This window comes from Protopterus annectens, chromosome 7.part1 (genome assembly GCF_019279795.1).
Source record: "Protopterus annectens isolate FY-2018-M chromosome 7.part1, PAN1.0, whole genome shotgun sequence".
Lineage (NCBI taxonomy): Eukaryota > Metazoa > Chordata > Ceratodontiformes > Protopteridae > Protopterus > Protopterus annectens.
In genome coordinates, this window is record NC_056740.1 from 300808690 (window position 1) to 300827530 (window position 18841).

General features: G+C 37.2%; 1 protein-coding gene across 4 annotated transcripts in view; it reads left to right on the forward strand.

Annotated features, from left to right (window-relative positions):
* The window catches only part of LOC122807740 (laminin subunit beta-1-like), a 2263691-nt gene that overhangs the window by 1754348 nt on the left and 490502 nt on the right, over nucleotides 1–18841 (forward strand). For all 4 annotated transcript variants that reach the window (XM_044078727.1, XM_044078725.1, XM_044078726.1 and 1 more), the window contains one exon: nucleotides 2576–2760. In XM_044078727.1, coding sequence (XP_043934662.1) covers nucleotides 2576–2760 — 185 coding nt within the window. The remainder of the gene's footprint in view (nucleotides 1–2575; nucleotides 2761–18841) is intronic.

Consider the following 18841-nt stretch of genomic DNA (forward strand, 5'->3'; position numbering starts at 1 on the left):
TCTTGGTGTATATATATATATATATGACAAAGAGTTCCATTTATAGAAACATACATACATAAGTATATATATATATATATATATATATATATATATATATGTGTGTGTGTGTGTGTGTGTATGTACTTATATGTGTTCTAGGTTTATCTGTATGCTTGTGGGGGGAAGTTGTGTGTATGTTTATGTGTGTAGTCTATGCGTTGTGTAGGTTCGGGACTCTGAGTTTTGCGGTTATGGGTTTTCGGGATTTGAAGGTTTCGGCTATGTAATTTCAAAATACTGAAATTCGGGATTTCAGTATTTTCAGATTTCATAGCGAACCTATCTCTCTGTCTCTCTCTCTCTATATATATATATATGTATATGTATATATATATATATATATATATATATATATATATATATATCCAGTTTCACCTGTGATGTAAGGTATATAGACACATACACACATACATATATCTTTCTATTGTTCTATATCTATATTTATCTATCTATAGATATATATATATCTATATATATATCTATATATATATATATATATATATATATCTATATATATATATCTATCTATATATGTATATATATATATATATATATATATATATATATATATGTATGGGTTCACTACATAATCGGGAAATCTTGAAATATTGAATTTCAAAATCTCAAGACTATATAGCCGAAACTCCTAAATGCCGGAAGACCAGAATCATGAAATTCAAAATCCCGAACGTACAACACACATACAACACACACATACACACAACTATCCCCCACAATAAAACATAACATCCTACACTACAGATAAGCAGGGGGCAAGCCCCGCTGCACCACCCATGTGGGGGGCTGTGGCCCCCACACACCCCTACTTAAATATACTAACTCCGAGATCGCACAAACAGACACACAAGGGAAACTCACACCCACACATTTTACAGTCCCTCACACACACACATCACCATCACAACACACACTGAAGCCCCTAAACAATGCACTTTACACATAGATATTTACCTTAACTTCCACCTATCCGTCAACAAACTGCAACACCAGAAGCGCTACTTCAATATCTCCAAACATCAGGATTTTAAATTTTGCGTTGGAATTCGGTATTATATAGTGATCCCATATATATATATATATATATATATATATATATATATATATATATATATATAAGAAAGAGAAAGTGAAAGCAATAGATATATATTTATAAAATTACATCATGAGTGCATGGCTCACATGCAAATGATCAAACATAACATGTCAAACATTCATTACACTGAAAACACCATTACCCAAAAATCTGTACATCAAAAAAGGAAACAAATTTCCTTTTTAGTCTGCAAACTATAACCCCCACCAATAATTCAACTCAAATTTGTCTGAACAGTGATAGAAGCAGGGTTAGGGTTAGCATGCTCCACCTTATTAATGCAAGTTAACCCTTACCGTAATCTTAACTGTGTACCTTACCTTAGAAGTACCCTTTCCATAACACTAACACTACACAAGACAGGCCAGACATCCACCACTGACACACACGCACACCCCTAAATTTGTCCCCTTACATAACCCACGTCTAATCCTAACCTGCAGGCACTCAAATTTATACTAAATCTATCCCTTTACCTAATCCTTGCCCATAAGCACTTGCATATCCATTAAAGCCATCCCCTTACCTAATCTTTCCTCTAACCCAACATACATATACACACACACACACACACACACACACACAGACACACACACACACACACACACACACACACACACACAGAGAGATGATCTACCGGTATGTTTTTGGCAAGTATTAGAATATACCAAACCAATAAAAACAAAGCACAACTACCGAAAAAACAAGTGAGACAAAACGCAGTCTCTGCTAGGTAAACAGTACGAGTGAAACTGGACCCGGTCAAGTAAAAGATAATTTATTGCAATACACGCACTACTAAAAACATCAGTTAAGCGCTTTCATCTGTAAAATACAGACTTCATGAGAACACTGATCAGTGTTCTGATGAAGTCTGTATTTTACAGATGAAAGCTTTAACCGCAAATTATCTTTTACTTGACCGGGTCCAGTTTCACTCATACTGTTTACCTAGCAGAGACTGCGTTTTGTCACACTTGTTTTTTCGGTAAGTATTAGAATATTGGAGCAGTAAGAGAAAACTTAGAGAGACAGCATGTACATTTCCACATAGATATTGACTAGAATTCAGGAGTGCATCTTGCATGCTGGAGCTCTGAGGCTGAAAGTGCAGAACTAGGTCACTGTACTGACCATGGTAGCTGTTTCTCTTGTATAGCCAGACTTCTCTACATGGCTGTAGCATGAGGTTGCACCATTCTTTTAGACTATAGGTATTAGTACTTTAGTATCATTTGTTGTGTAAAAAGAGCCTTGAAACCACTAAGCTCCAATCATTCTATTAAAATCAAAGTATACAAGGAACATTGTAACTGAATATTTATGCTAGGAAGATCACCTCTCAAATGTCACAAGTTTGTTTAGAATGTTTTTCTATATGATCCAAACAAGAGCTGTTTTATTCTGATGTCTTTGCAGAGTGGAAGTGACACAGCTATTGAAGAGAGTGGAGAAACAACACAGAGACATGGTGCATACAAATGCAACAAACGTAATGCTGGGAGACAGGCTACATGCTCTTGAAGATGAATTAAAGGTACTCAATGCATCTGCTGCACAACTGAAGGAGCAGATTGAGAAACAGCTTCCCCCTGGATTTCAAGGTAGGCCTGCCACCTATCTGGCTTAACACTGTGCACTTAATGACAGTTTTGTTTTCCATGTCCTCTGTCTGCTCCCTTGTAGTCTGTCTCACAATGACCTTCCTTGATTACTCTGCAAAATAACTGCTGAAATACATTTAAGTGTTGATGGTAGAGTAAGGCAAGTCTCATAGCCAGGGAATCTGATAACAGAATGGTCACTAAGCAGTGCCAAAAAATTACCACATTTTATAACATCCTGCTCTCAAACTTGAATGCACAGAAAATAAAAAACATGAATTAGATTTTGAAACAATGTATTGTAGCTAAACATCAGACATTTTCCACAAGTTCACTCTTAAAACGTACATTAATAAATCTAGTTCTCCTTTTTACAGGTCTTAAATGTCTCTGAAAAGTTGTTGTTGGACATACACACATAACTCATACAAAGAAATGGGTTTGCTATAAATTACTGAAACACAGTGCAGTGAAATAAGTCACTGAAAGTCTATTGCCAAACAGAAGCATAGCTGGCTCAGCCATGAACCAATGCCCCACCTCCCTCAGCTCTTCAAAGTAAAGTACTTTACTGTGTCTGTATTAAGCTGATATAACTCTCAGCTTATTACAGATCCAACCTACCCCAAGCTCTTCCATTAAACAAAAAAAAAAAAAAAAAAAAAAAATGGACTTTTCTTCATTGTCACATTGTCAAAGGAAAAATATACTTTAAAAATTATCAAAACATGGTAGGTTCAGGTTAAGGCACTTTAATCTTGCAGCAAGGAGACAAAAACGTGCTAATACAGAGTTTGTCTAACCAGAAACAGGAAATGCATTCATTTTTATAGGTTATCAAATTAATTCTGTCCTACCATGCTGACGTAACGAATTACCACCTTTTGGTCATCATTTGCTGACCATCTTTCCCATGATTTTCTGCTGATTTAAACAATTTTTATGTGAAACTTCCTGAGGAAAACAACATGGCCTTGGTTACTTTCAGTTAGATACTTGTTATGTTACATTCAAGATACTATAGCTAAATCGAACACAATGCTAGCAGTTCATTTCTCTAATAATACTTTGTCTACCTTATCTCTAAACTACTGCAGCTGCAGAGGTTCCCATCCTCTGAACAAGGCTGTTTGTCTCGAATCATTAAATTTATAAAATGGTATATTGTCTATTCATATGCTTCTGACCTAGCAGATTAACACCTGCTTCTCAAGTACATTTCCATAAGGCATAAACAAGAATATTGCTGTGCTAGCAGTTACTAGGTCAGAGGGCAACTTGCAAGTTTCAGTAAGCATGCTGCAGTTTTAGTAAAGCATATTTCAGTCTCATATGAAACTCAATTTATATAAATCACAGTGCATGAGAAATAGAATGAAAAGCGTATTAAAAACACTTGATTATTAATTTGGCATTAAGCATACACATATTAATACATATTTTTCTAACATCTCCCTCCTGTTATACTTTTTATTCTATTTTCAAAAAAGGATAAACAGCTTGCTTCTTTTCCTAACCTCTTCCATTTAGGATTTGCAGTTAAGAAAGTCATCCAGTTTAAACTTTTATGAAAGTGTCTCGCATTTTAGCAGCTCTTCAAATTCAGTACTTTGATACATAGTTTCAGATACAGATATATCTATGAATTCCTTAACTAATTTCTTCATGCAGGGGATTCCGCAACAAATACAAACTCCTATTAGGAGTAAACCTACCCCAATAGCTATCAATATGTTCATAAAGATGGAGCCCCACCCCCCCAAAGGCATTCTGAAAAAACTCTGTCAGAGGGTTTGGGCCTGGTTTGGTCATGGCCGACACTTGCTGAATCACCTCGAGATGGTCGTTTATCTCATGCTGATGGTCAGGAATGAACGCACAGCACTCTTCTTTGATTAAAGCGCAAGTTCCGCCTCTTGCCGCAAGGGTGAAGTCAAGAGCCATTCGGTTTTGAAGCACTACAGTTCTCATGGCATTCAGTTCATCAGTTATCAGTTCGAGGGCAGAAAAAGTTGCATTACTCATTATTTCAAGAAGTTTAGACAGTTTTCACAGTTTCCATATTGATTTGACTCCGCCATACATGGGTGATATATCTGCCCAGGATATAACAGCATCGCTCAAGTCCATGTGCACAAGTTTGGTTCCCAAATTACAATGGTCTTTCCACCCTGCTTCGATTCGTCCCACTGGATTCTCCGGTTTCTTAACAGTCTTTTTGGTTACGTCTTGAGTATTTCGAATACTCCCCTGAGGCAAAGCTGCAGTGTGTCAGATGGCCGGAACCAGGTAACCCAAAAAACAACTGCCAGACCAATTTTCAGGTAACCATTTATATGCCTTTTTTCCACATACAAAATAACAGTCCTCTACCTTTGTCATTACTTTGTTACGAAATGACTGCCCTGCATGAAACATTTTCCTGTCTATCACTGATAACTGTTTGAAAAGTACAGGATTGTGCTGTACCTGATCAAGAGTTTTATGCATAGATTTCAAAAATGAGTCATAATCTGTACTACAAGATCCACTCAAATCATTTTGTTTTCTATAACATTTATACTGTACAGTAACATTACATTTACTCCACCCAACTTGGATGGAGTCATTTTTATAAAAACATACAATTCCTTTTTGTGTCACAGGCAAATACAGTGCTACCTTATCTTGTGCTTTAATAGCAACTGTGTCAAAAACCAGATTTTCCCAGGTCTCATTGACCCCTAGGGGGATAGCAGTCATTAACAAACCCCCGTATGCTGTTGGTATGGCCGTACAGACCCAGCAGTTCGAAACATTGAAAGTCTCTGCGTATACACGTGTAATTGCCTGATAAGTGTTAAAATTCGGATGCCAGTCTATGTTTGGTTCATTACATCTAATCAGTTCAACCTTTGTGGCAGGAAAAAAGTACGGCCACAGCAAAAAGAACAGTGTGATCAATATTGCAACAAAAACAATCATACAAGTTTTTTGAAATTGCTCAGTGTCTCTACTCACTCTGTGTCTGGCCATTTTGTTCTTGTTGTGCAACAGTAACAAAGTTTTTGTCCAGTTCAAAGTTTTTGACCAGTTTACAGTGTGTCAAATGAATCCAGAAAGCTCGCTCCACGATTTTGACTGCAGTGGGTGTTGACAGCAGTACCTGGTACGGACCTTCCCACTTCGGAGAGCTCCAATTCTTCCGTTTCGTAATCTTCACCCACACCCAGGTGCCGGGGGCTACTGGTGCTTCCAATTTCATTGCTCTTTATCTGAAACAGAATTTAACTGCAAAAGTTTGTTATTCAAAAATCTCCTCATATATCCTGCAAGTGAACTGTCAGCCTCCTGCTCTGTAGACATGAGAGGTTTCCACTGAGGTGTATAGTATGCCCTCCCAAACAAAGTTTCAAAAGGAGTTAATCCCTTTACATTTGGAACAGTTCTCATACTCAACAGTGCTAAAGGCAAACAGTGCACCCAATTTTTCTGTGTTTCTTCTATCAATTTCCTAAGTCTATTTTTCAGTACCCCATTGTGTCGCTCTACTAGCCCTGCAGATTGAGGGTGATACGCGCAGTGGTTCTTTAACGATATTCCGAAATAACGACTAAGTTGTTGGATTGTTTGTTTCACAAAATGTGTCCCGTTATCACTATAAATCTTTTCCGGTATTCCAAATCTGGGTACAATTTCTTTAACAAGGACCTTTGCAACCGTAGCTGCATCTGGATTTTTAGTTGGAAATGCTTCTACCCATTTGGAAAACATGTCTATAATAACTAGGCAGTATTTCTTATTCTCGCATTTATTCAATTCTATGAAGTCCATACAGATAGAATGGAACGGATATGGTGGTGTAGGAAAAATCCCTCGCTTAGGCTTCAATGCCCCTTGTGCATGATGCTTGTTACAAACATGGCATGGTGCACAAAATTTTTTTGTATAGTTTGTAAACCCATAGGTTGTAAATACTCGATTCACTAACTGTACCATCCCCCCTGTTGAGACATGGCTCTGCCCATGGCTCAACAACGCTGCATATCTAAACAAATTAGATGGCAAAATCGGTTTCTTTTCCTTGGAGATGTACAGTCCCTTTTCGAGGATTGCTCTGCGTTTTATCCACTTTTGTTTCTCAAGATTTGTAGTAAGTGTCTGCATTGTTTTTAACATTTCTAAATCTAAAGTCTCTGAGGGTTGTAATTCCTCACTCAAAAGAAAAGTTCCTGTGGCTGAGGCTGCCTGCTTTGCAGCTGTATCAGCCCGTGCATTACCTTTTGAAATTCTATCCTGTTGTTTTGTATGAGCTACGCATTTGCAAATAGCTACTTTCTTAGGTAACTGAATTGAATCTAACAAGTCTAAAATAAATTGCGCATGATTAATCGGTTTACCAGTAGATGTTATCATTCCTCTATTTTTCCACTGTTGCGCAAAAACATGTACAGTAGAAAAAGCATACTGACTGTCAGTATAAATGTTCACTTTCTTACCTTTTGCTAAGGTACATGCCCTTGTTAAGGCAATCAATTCTGCTGCTTGTGCAGATAAGTTGTGTGGTAAAGATTTTGCTTCTAAAGTTTCAGTATCAGAAACGACTGCATACCCCACTAGGTTCTGTCCTGTAGGACCTCTCCTGCACGAGCCATCCACATAGCATGTCACCTCAGTATCATCCAAGGGAACATCCGTAAGGTCTTGTCTATGGTAATGTATTTTGCTCAATCTCCTGCAGGCAGCAGTGCGGTTTGCCATCTGCAGGGGTTGGAAGCAAAGTTGACGGATTCAAAGTTGTGCATTGTTCAATTGTCATATGAGGTTGGCTCAACAGAATGGTCATACAGGAAAGATGCCTAGTGGAGAAAGATATGCTACTTTTTCTTGCAGTAAAATAATTGCAACTGCATGAGGCCCTCTCAATGTGAGAGGGTGGAACAATACTACTGAGGCTGAAGCCTGCACTGCCATCGCAGCTGCAACTACTGCTTGTACACAGTGGGGCAAAGACCGCGCCACTGGATCTAGCTGTGATGAATAATAAGCTATGGGGCATTGTTTGTCCCCATGTTGCTGTGTCAATACTGATGTCATATAACCTTGCTTACAATCTACAGTCTGGATAAACTACTTGTTATAGTTTGGTAATCCTAAAACTAAGGCTGATGCTATCAATTGTTTCAGCTTACAGAAAGCTGCTTCTGCTTCAGGTGTCCATTGTAATAAATCCTATGCAGCCATCGGCTTTTTAAATATTAAATCAGCCAGTGGAGCAGATTCCAAAGCATAGTTTGGTATTCAACATCAACAAAAATTAGTAGTTCCCAGGAAGGACATAATTTCCTTCTTGGTAGTTGGTCTAGGTGCTTGTAAAATCACTGTTTTTCTGTCTTCATCTAATATTCTACCGTCTTTGGATATTACATATCCTAAGTATTTAACTTGTTTTCTCCAAAGCTGTAACTTGTCTTTGTTTACTTTGTGACCTTGAGTAGCTAAAAATTGTAACAAAGCTATCGTGTCTTCTTTGCATTCTTGCTGGGAGGGGGCTTCCAGCAGAATGTCATCTACATAAAGTAGAATCTGACTACCTTTCGGTGGGATAAATCCTGCCAGGTTGCTTGCCATTTCCTGTGCAAATATTGTTGGACTTTCACAATACCCCTGTGGTAATCTGGTATATGTGTACCGCTTTCCCTGAAATGTAAATGCAAACCAATATTGGCTGTCAGGGTGTATCGGTATCGAGAAAAATGCATTACTTATGTCCACCACTGAAAAATATTTCTGTTCTGGCTTTAAATCATTCAGTAAGGTTTGTGGATCTGGCACCGTTGGTGCTCTGGGTATAACTGCATTGTTCACTGCTTGTAAGTCTTGGACCATATGCCATTCCCCGTTTGCTTTCTTGACAGGAAATAAAGGTGTGTTACATGGTGAATCAGGAGATTCTATTAAGACTCCTTCCTTAAGTAAGGCTGCTATTATAGGTTTGATTCCTATCTCTGCATCCTTTCTCAAGGGATACTGTCTTTTTTGGGGTCTAAAAGCTGACTTTGGCGTTATGGTAACTGGTCCTGCTGTTCGTATAAGTCCTGCCTCTGATTTCCCTGCTGACCAGAGAATATCTGGTATGTCCCGCAAGGCTTTTTCCTCTTCTTCCAATAAGAGTAATACTCAGCTATTCTCACTAGCCTGTGAGTGCACAGCTGGGTGTGTCTGTGTTATCCAATTCAATTTCTGTTTCTGTACTCCTTGTTCGGAGAGCTCTAATTCTGTCTGCTTCTCCCACCTTGTGACTTTTTCACCTAAGTCTGCCCATTTTAAGGTTTTATTCTTAGTCAAACTAACATGGGGCAGTCGATTAGATATGTAAAGTGCTAAAAATTCCTGGGGCAATGAACAGCTTGCTACACTGTTCCCTTCTGCATCCCAACACAAGTTTTGCAATACTAGCCTGTTTGCATGGTTTTGAAACAATTCTTGTTCATAATCTTTATCAGGACCTGGTCTATTACAGTAATATAGAGTACAATGCAACAAATGCTGTTTATCAATGTCGAGGGAGGGGAACTTGCTGATAGCTACGTTCATTAGTTCTTCGGTTATTGCCCCTGGACCAGTCGTAACCAAGTCCTGGCTGTACCAATAATGCATTTCACCCTCTGGTCGCACTACAAAAGTGTCCATTTGTCGCTGTGCTTCCATACCCTCCATGGTTGGAACTACGGCTATGCCAAATATCTGCATCAAATCTCTACCCAAAAGATTCACTGGGCATTTTGCAGAAACTACAATTTTACTTTTCTGAGTCATCCCTGAAATGGGGTCTATTATTGTAATGTCACGGGAGAGTGGCTCCCGATACAGCTGTCCATTAGCTGCTTTCACTAGTATATAATCTGGTGATTCTGTATCTTCCGGTAGTTTGGAAGGGTGTATCAGAGTGCGTGAAGCCCCTGAGTCACACAAAAACTTAACTTCCCTCCCCTCCACCAGAAGCGTCAATTCCGGTTTCGTGTCTGCTAAGTAAAGTTCTAAGCTCAAAAGAGCTAGGTCTAAAATTTCATTTTCTTCTATGTCTGTGTATTCATATGCATCCTCTATCCCTTGTGTCACATCCTCTTCTCCTGCTATCACATTTACACTTACCTTTCCCTGCTCACTCTCATCTAATGATTCCTGACTATCATTAGTCATTCCTCATCCTCCTTATTTTCTGTAGTCGCCTTCTTGTTTAGCCTGCAATCCCTTGCTAAATGTCCTTTTTTCCCGCACTTAAAACACTCACCCTTTTTCTTTCTTTCCTCAAAATCTTCTGATCATTTGTCAGATTGTTTATTTCCCTGGGTATTTTTCTTCCCCTTTTTCCCAGTTTGTACTACAAATACTTCTGACCCATCTTCTGCTGAAAATACTTGGGTTTTCTTTTTCTTTTTACTATTAAAATGTCTTTCTGCATGTCTAGCATATTCAAGTAAGGCTTGTAACCTACTTGTTCAATGATCTATCACATGCTTCGTAATAAAGCTACTAATAGGTGCAAGCAACCTTTCAAAAATGCATTTTTCAATTGTTGTTCATACGGGGAATCATTCGTTTGATTTTCAGGAACTGTCATGCCACTATGATTGTTAAAGCACTCTAATAATCTGGCATAGTACCCATCTACTGTTTCTTTTTCTTGCTGTATGCATTGATTAATACAAGTCCAATCAGCCCTAGGCTTCCACTTTTCAGAGATTCGGTCTGTTAGACCCTTTACTCTGCCATCCAGTTCTGCATCAGTATGTGGGAGTGGTCTAAGTTGTGCATCACGAGGATTCCAGCTGCCACAAATCATGTGCCAATCTGGACCTACAATTTGTCTAACTACTTTTTCTACTTCCTCTCCATTCAAATGGTAACTTAATCTCATACCCTGTAAGTCTTCTAAAAATTTTCTAAAATTTGCCTTTGGGTGGGGAATACCTTCTGTGGCTTTCCGGATATCTTCCAGTGTCCACGGTCTATAAACTAAAAGAGTTGGATCTTGTCCTGCCTGTCCTGCCTGAGGATTCGGTACTTCTATGAGCGGACATATCTCTTCTTCGCTCATAGCTTGTGATGCTCTATTTAATTCATTTAATTCAATTTCCCTTCTCAAGTCACATGTTCGAGACCTGGTCTCGATGGGATCTCTGACAAACGGTTGTGCTTTTGCAGGGACAGCTGGGTATAGTGGAGGTGGATCATCTCGTCCACTCGCTTCATATTCTGGTAACGGAAGTGGAGGGGGCGAAGGAGGGGCCATTGCTATTACTAAATTATTGTCTTATTTGTCTAAAAACATTGTTTTTGAATTTTTAATTCTTTGTTCCCTACCATTTGCTTCCTCAAGCCACCTGTGTGCCTGAAGGACTCCTAATTGTCTCTGCTTTTGTAATTGACCTTTCGCGTCTATTTTTAACTGTTTTACAAGTTTCATAAGTGCAAGTTTATCTAAATTACCCTCAAATTTGTACTTATCAACCCATTTGGTATAATATTTAATATTATCGGCACGCTGTAATTGCATATACTTCATGTCTTCAGTTAGGGGCGTGTCCCGGGAACTTTTTGTGCACTGATTTCCCATTGGTGTCTTAGCTAAGCTGTAAATTGTTACATAACCCTTTCTATCACGTGGTACCACAAGTCTACTCCTTTTTCACAGTTTATCTAGAATAACTGTCTACCTATTCTGTTTCCCTGATCTATGACAAAAAACAGTAACCCCCTTTTCTGTCCCAAATTTGCATAGGCAAATTTACCTGACAAAAAACAGTTCTGTAACTAGTCCCTGATCTTGAAACAGAAATAAGGTAATTCCTCCTTACCTGACCCTCCGTGAGTTGATCCACCGGATCGTTGACTCGTCCTCCAATCCCAGATCAGAAACAGTGGCTGGCCTCTTTCGAGCGACAATTCAGTTGGAGGTCTTTCAAAACAGAAGAGCCGATTTGGCCTCTTCTCCGTACGGATGCATGCCACCGGGCCCAATTCTGACCTAGGTCCAGAGCGAGAGATACGTATTCCGGTCCAAAGGACCAATCTGTCAAAGGAAAAATATACTTTAAAAATTATCAAAACACAGTAGGTTCAGGTTAAGGCACTTTAATCTTGCAGCAAGGAGACAAAAACGTGCTAATACAGAGTTTGTCTAACCAGAAACAGGAAATGCATTCATTTTTATAGGTTATCAAATTAATTCTGTCCTACCATGCTGACGTAACGAATTACCACCTTTTGGTCATCATCTGCTGACCATCTTTCCCATGATTTTCTGCTGATTTAAACAATTTTTATGTGAAACTTCCTGAGGAAAACAACATGGCCTTGGTTACTTTCAGTTAGATACTTGTTATGTTACATTCAAGATACTATAGCTAAATCGAACACAATGCTAGCAGTTCATTTCTCTAATAATCCTTTGTCTACCTTATCTCTAAACTACTGCAGCTGCAGAGGTTCCCATCCTCTGAACAAGGCTGTTTGTCTCGAATCATTACATTTATAAAATGGTATATTGTCTATTCATATGCTTCTGACCTAGCAGATTAACACCTGCTTCTCAAGTACATTTCCACAAGGCATAAACAAGAATATTGCTGTGCTAGCAGTTACTAGGTCAGAGGGCAACTTGCAAGTTTCAGTAAGCATGCTGCAGTTTTAGTACAGCATACTTATAGTCTCATATGAAACTCAATTTATATAAATCACAGTGCATGAGAAATAGAATGAAAAGCATATTAAAAACACTTGATTATTAATTTGGCATTAAGCATACACATATTAATACATATTTTTCTAACACACATCAACCAGGTGGCCAGCTGCACAACATGGCCCCATCCTTCCTGCTCAGCCATTCAGGCGCCATTTCTGTGCCCTGCTCATTCCCATCCCCCTTTTTTATTAAAAAAATATATATATTTCCTCTTAGAAACTGTAGCAAACTGCTTGCTACAAATTTAGCAAGCGGTTATTAGAGCTTCTACCATGTCTGCACAGAGTGATACAGTACTCAGATTATAGTTAAAAAAAAAAAAAAATACTTTTTTTTCAAACTTTTAAACTGCAGCAAACTGCTTGCTACAATGTAACAAGCAGTTGCTACAGTTTAAACATGGAGCACTACAAAGCTTAGGGTTGATGTCAAATACAATAGTGGCTTTTAAAAGTGGCATTAGATATTGAGATTGGCTGACCATGCCCCCAACACTTTGCACCCAGAGCAGTTGGTCCTCTTGCCCCACCCTAGCTACACTACACTTTCCAAACTGTGTTTGATGAAAAAGTTTTATAGTTGGAAGCATACCTTTTAACCTTTAAGCATTAAACATCATAGCACTGGCCTTTAAAAGTCATAGAAGAAAGTAAAAAAAGGTGCATTTTCTTATTTTTCACAACAAAAGGTATTTATATACTAGACTGCTATAGTTAGTGATAGGGAATATCTGTATATACTTAGTTTATTTGGTAAGGTACTGTATGTGCCCATAAAGATGTCTGACTTTATGAGGAACATCAGTAAATATTGGAGGATGAAGTGTAAAGCTAATGGCCAAAATGGTAGCACCATGCCTAAATCATAGCTGTTTTACCATAAAAGGGAGAACCTTTCCTCCCCTTAACTAAACATGACCTACCTTGAGATCCTAGTACCTCAGTGTTAGTTATTTTTCCAAGGAGAGAAGTGTTTGGTCAGTGAGCTGTTTTAAAACACTGATTTGGTGAACTCTGATTTGCCAAATAACTCACTGTTCAAGAATTGTGCTGTTCTAGGAAGCATGTCAGGTAACATGCTACCTTTTTCTTATTTTCAGAGCAAAACCTAATACTAGTGAATTACTAAGTGCTTTAAGCGATGATATCAATTGATTTGGACACACTTCAGTAGATGTTGGTACTATTTTATACATATTTTGAAGGTTTTTGATTCACTTTTTGTAGTATTTTACTGATCGTAAAGTTGAGGAATGCAAAATTGTAATCCGCCACTGGAGGGCACTATAGGCATATGTATTTTGAGAGAAAGTTTTTATTCATGTTCATGTTATATTCATTATACATAAATTATACATGTATAAAATTTTATATTCAAAAGTCTACTATTATTGTCATTGGTTTTAGTTATATTTGTATACATACTTTTTTTATACTTTTTTTTACATTATTATGGTGTTTGTAAATTGTGTTTTATTTTTATTATTGAAAGACTGAGGTTTTTTAAAGTTTTATAATTATTCTTAATTGAAACGTATTACATAATTGTTTCAATGAAATCATTGGTTGATTTTTGGTTTGATGGATCTATTTAAGTGAAATATATAGTTCATTTGCTGTTTTGCCTTTGAGGAAGATTTTTTAAAACGTATTTGTTGTGAAAAGCGTTTGGTTATTTGGACAATAAAATAATATCTTCTTGGTACTTGGTCTGTACCCTCATTTGGTTCTCCACAGTGAACTGCTTGTTTGGTTTTGGTATTTTTCGTTCGCTTTCATCCCCTGGTTGGTTACTTGTTTATTTTGGGATGGCGGAGTTCTCAGGGGCCGATACCAAGACCGAGACGGATGTTCGAGGCGGGGAGAAGGGTGAGCTTCGGAAGGTGATTGGCCAGTTATCGCAACTGGTTGAATTGCTCACCCCAGCTTGTCAATCCATTGTAGCAATGGCTTCTGGTCGGAGCGTGCTTATAGGAACCAAACGTGGTGAAATTCGTTCTAACACGGAAACTAAGGATTATCATTCAAATTTGAATCAGGGTTTGTCGGATCTTGTTAACCCTGATACACAAGACTACGATGGGTTTCCTAGTTTGTTGAGGTCCAATACTGTCGGTCCCGACGGTAATGAAAACCTGCGTCTTTTGATCAATAGGACCGGGGGTTTCCCTTCACAACAAGGTGACTTTTCTGACAATAATTATTTGTTTGACTATAATGGCTTTGTTGGACAGAATTATTCCTTGCACACTAATAATTTAGGGGTCGGTAACTCAGGAACTGATACCCGAACGTATAGGGAAAGCTTGGATGCCCTGCAATATTATATGGATAAATTTAAACGTTTGGGATGTGACAACACTTTTCTTAAGGAATGTTTAACAAGGAACATAGTCCCTAAAGGTTTGAGGGTTTGTAAATACCCCAACCGTGTTGAAAATGGGTCTACATTTCATTCTGAACTCATCAAAATTTTTGACAAATGTGGCTTAGACTTAGTTAGGGCCCTGATATTGGAAAATGAAAGAATTAGGGAAACCTTGCTGGAGAAAATTGAATCTATTAACTCTGCCATTATTCAAGATCTTTTGTTTAGTGTTGACTCAGAAAAAGCCTTATATTTTAATATTTTTAAACAGGTTGATTCTGATTGTAAAAACAACATGAGGAGGAAGGAGGGTAAATTGGAAAGGGATATAAAGGAATATCATGATGGTACTGCTTACCCTAAACCCAGGCCTTTTAATTTGTAAACTCAGGAACGTTATGCAGTAACGAATCACAGGCCTATGAATAATAGACATTCTGTGGGTGAGAAGAATCAAGAAGTTTTTTCAGAATTTAACCATCAGGACCCTTTGGATTTTCCACCTCTCCCTCGGAGGTCCGACAGAATTCGGAACAAAAAACCTGTATATTACAACCATTACAATTACAGGGGGAACCCCAGTCATTAGTTAATATGGATTCTAGTGTTGACATTAAGCACTATGGTAATACTTTTGAATATAATAATTATAAGATTTTTAACTATAGTGCTGAAGTTATTAATTTGGATCATTTCAAACTTTTCTCAAAAGGTTTTAAATACATACCTATTAGGAAGGGTAATATTCCCAAAGCAATAATTGACATGAAGTTATTTTTAAGGAAAAAGAATTTGGCACTGTTTTTTGCAGATTCCAATTCTGTAGGTGGACAGTCTATTTTTAAAAGAAAAAGTACTTTTAAACCACCCCTTCATCCACAGCTTAAGAATTTGGAAATTATAATGGAAAGGGAAATCAGAAATACTATTAATACACACCAAATACATTCAAACCTTTCAAACGATGAAAAATTGTTGTTGAACCAACTTACCAATAACAAGTCTTTAAGAATTATGCAACCAGATAAAGGAGGGGGTACAGTACTTATGGATTACATTTCATATGAATCTAAAATGAAAGAAATGTTATCCGATGATTCTAAATATTCTAAGGCCTCTATTAATGAAGTTAATATAGCTTATTCCAAAATTGTTATGCTTTTAAATGATCTGTTATTGGAAGACTCTACTGATTTGGATATTTTTAACTTTTTGTATACTAAGAATCCAAGGACACCGTCAGTTTTTGGAATTCCGAAGGTCCATAAGGACCCTTCGGATCCGCCTTTAAGACTTATAGTTTCTTCTGAGGGGTCCATGACTACCCCCTTAGCTAAATATTTAGATATTAAATTAAAATCCCTCTCAAATGATGGAATTACTGTTTTGAAGGACTCTTGGGATTTTCTTAGACAGGTGAAACCTGAACTTTTTAATCCCAACATATTGTTTGTTACCTTAGACATAGTAGACCTTTTTGGTTCTATTCCTCATGAAACAGATCTTTTATGGCTTGAGGAAAGTATGAGGGAGAATGGTAATTTTGATTTTAATGATTTTACCACCTGTCTATTACTTATGGAAACAGTCCTTAAAAACAATTTTATGTATTTTGAGGGAGAATTTTTTAAACAGGAAAGAGGGGTAGCTATGGGGGCAAAATGTGCCCTTACTTATGCAAACATTGTTTTGTCCTGGTGGGAGAAACTATTCGTTATTAATTGTGAGTTTTCCAACTGTTGGTGTTTATATAAATGCTTTCTTGATGACATTGTTATTTTTTGGCATGATTCTCAAGAAAGGTTTTTTGATTTTCTCACATACCTGAAAGGAACCACTGAATTTTTAGATTTTACGTATACTTTTAATAGTCATGAATTAGTTTATTTAGACATTTCCCTGACTAAATTGGAACATTCTTTTTCTTCTAAAGTTTTTAGGAAAGAAACTTTTTCGAACTCATATCTTCATTACAGTAGTGGTCATCCATTTTTTCAAAAAAAGAATTTGGTTAAGGGACAGTTAGTGAGAATTAGTTGGATAACTTCAGGTGAAGATGATTTTTTTAAAGAGGTAGAGGTTGTTTCCCAGATGTTTAGAGATAGATGTTATCTGGACAATCTTATTCATGATATTACTGTAGAAGTTGTTGAGGGTAGGAAAGGGAGATTTGCATCGATTTTAGGTCGTGATGAAACACCGAATTCCCATACTAATGATGCTGCTTCTATTTCTACTTATGATGGAGCTTATATAATGGATTATACAGGTGACTCAGTCAATATTAAACAAACAGTTACCAGGGAATGGGATCATTTTCTTCAGATTACAGAACTTAAACAAATTCAAAGTTCACCATTGAGGTTTATCTACAGGAGGGACACAAATTTTAAGAGATTATTTGAGTTTGGTGGTGGTCCTAGACTAGAATGTTCATTTAGAAAAAAGGGGACTTTTAAATGTGGTTTATGTTCTCAATGTCCACATGTTATAAATTGTTCTAGTATTTTTATACCCAGTAGGAACAGGTATATTAAAAGCCACACATTTTCTAATTGTAATACCAACGGGGTGGTTTATTTAGCCCTGTGTTCCTCCTGTGGATCTTTTTATGTGGGAAAAACTGAAAGGAAGCTAAAAATGAGGATATATGAACATTATTATGAAATAAAAAAGGAGAATATGAAGAATGCACTTTTTAGACATATTCTCAATTGTCCTTCAGCTTCCTTCAGTTATTTCGTTATTGAAGTGGTTCCAAAAGAAATTAGGGGAGGTATGTGGGAAACCAAATTAGAATATAGAGAGCTATATTGGCAGATTATATTAGAAGCCACAAAAACACCTGGCCTTAATGATATGATCTCTATTATGCCAGTTTTAAAGTTGAGGAATGCAAAATTGTAATCCGCCACTGGAGGGCACTATAGGTATATGTATTTTGAGAGAAAGTTTTTATTCATGTTCATGTTATATTCATTATACATAAATTATACATGTATAAAATTTTATATTCAAAAGTCTACTATTATTGTCATTGGTTTTAGTTATATTTGTATACATACTTATTTTATACTGTTTTTTTACATTATTATGGTGTTTGTAAATTGTGTTTTATTTTTATTATTGAAAGACTGAGGTTTTTTAACGTTTTATAATTATTCTTAATTGAAACGTATTATATAATTGTTTCAATGAAATCATTGGTTGATTTTTGGTTTGATGGATCTATTTAAGTGAAATATGTAGTTCATTTGCTGTTTTGCCTTTGAGGAAGATTTTCGAAAACGTATTTGTTGTGAAAAGCGTTTGGTTATTTGGACAATAAAATAATATCTTCTTGGTACTTGGTCTGTACCCTCATATGGTTCTCCACAGCGAACTGCTTGTTTGGTTTTGGTATTTTTCGTTGGCTTTCATCCCCTGGTTGGTTACTGATTGTAAATAACACTAGGAGGACATCTAACAACAAACAGCATTATATAAATGTTAAAACTTATGGCTTACATTTACAAGCAAAAAGACCACATCTGAGATCCTCATAACTGCGCAGATGCAAATGTGGACAAGGGAATATGTGCTATGCCCAAGTTTGAGGTACCTGTGACTATGCACATGCGCGCACACACACACACACACACACACACACACACACACACACACACACACACATCTTTCTCAGCAGTTCAGTAGCCTTAGAGTTAACAGATGCAAGCAGCAGGAATGTGAGGGTGAGGATAGCAGTGTTACATGTTGGGTACTGTTAGGGAAGAGAACCCTGTCCCCACTAAAAAATACTTGGATGGTTAACAGTTGTAACAGTGAGTTCCATGATTCACTGTATATTTGCTGTTTGAATCACAGTGTATTTTTCAAACTGTCAGCACAAAAAAAACGAGTGTCATACTTTTGTTAAGTATATAGAATGTGTTTGATAAAACTCTCCTTCCTAGGCTGTTGATTATCCTTATTATAGGTTAATAA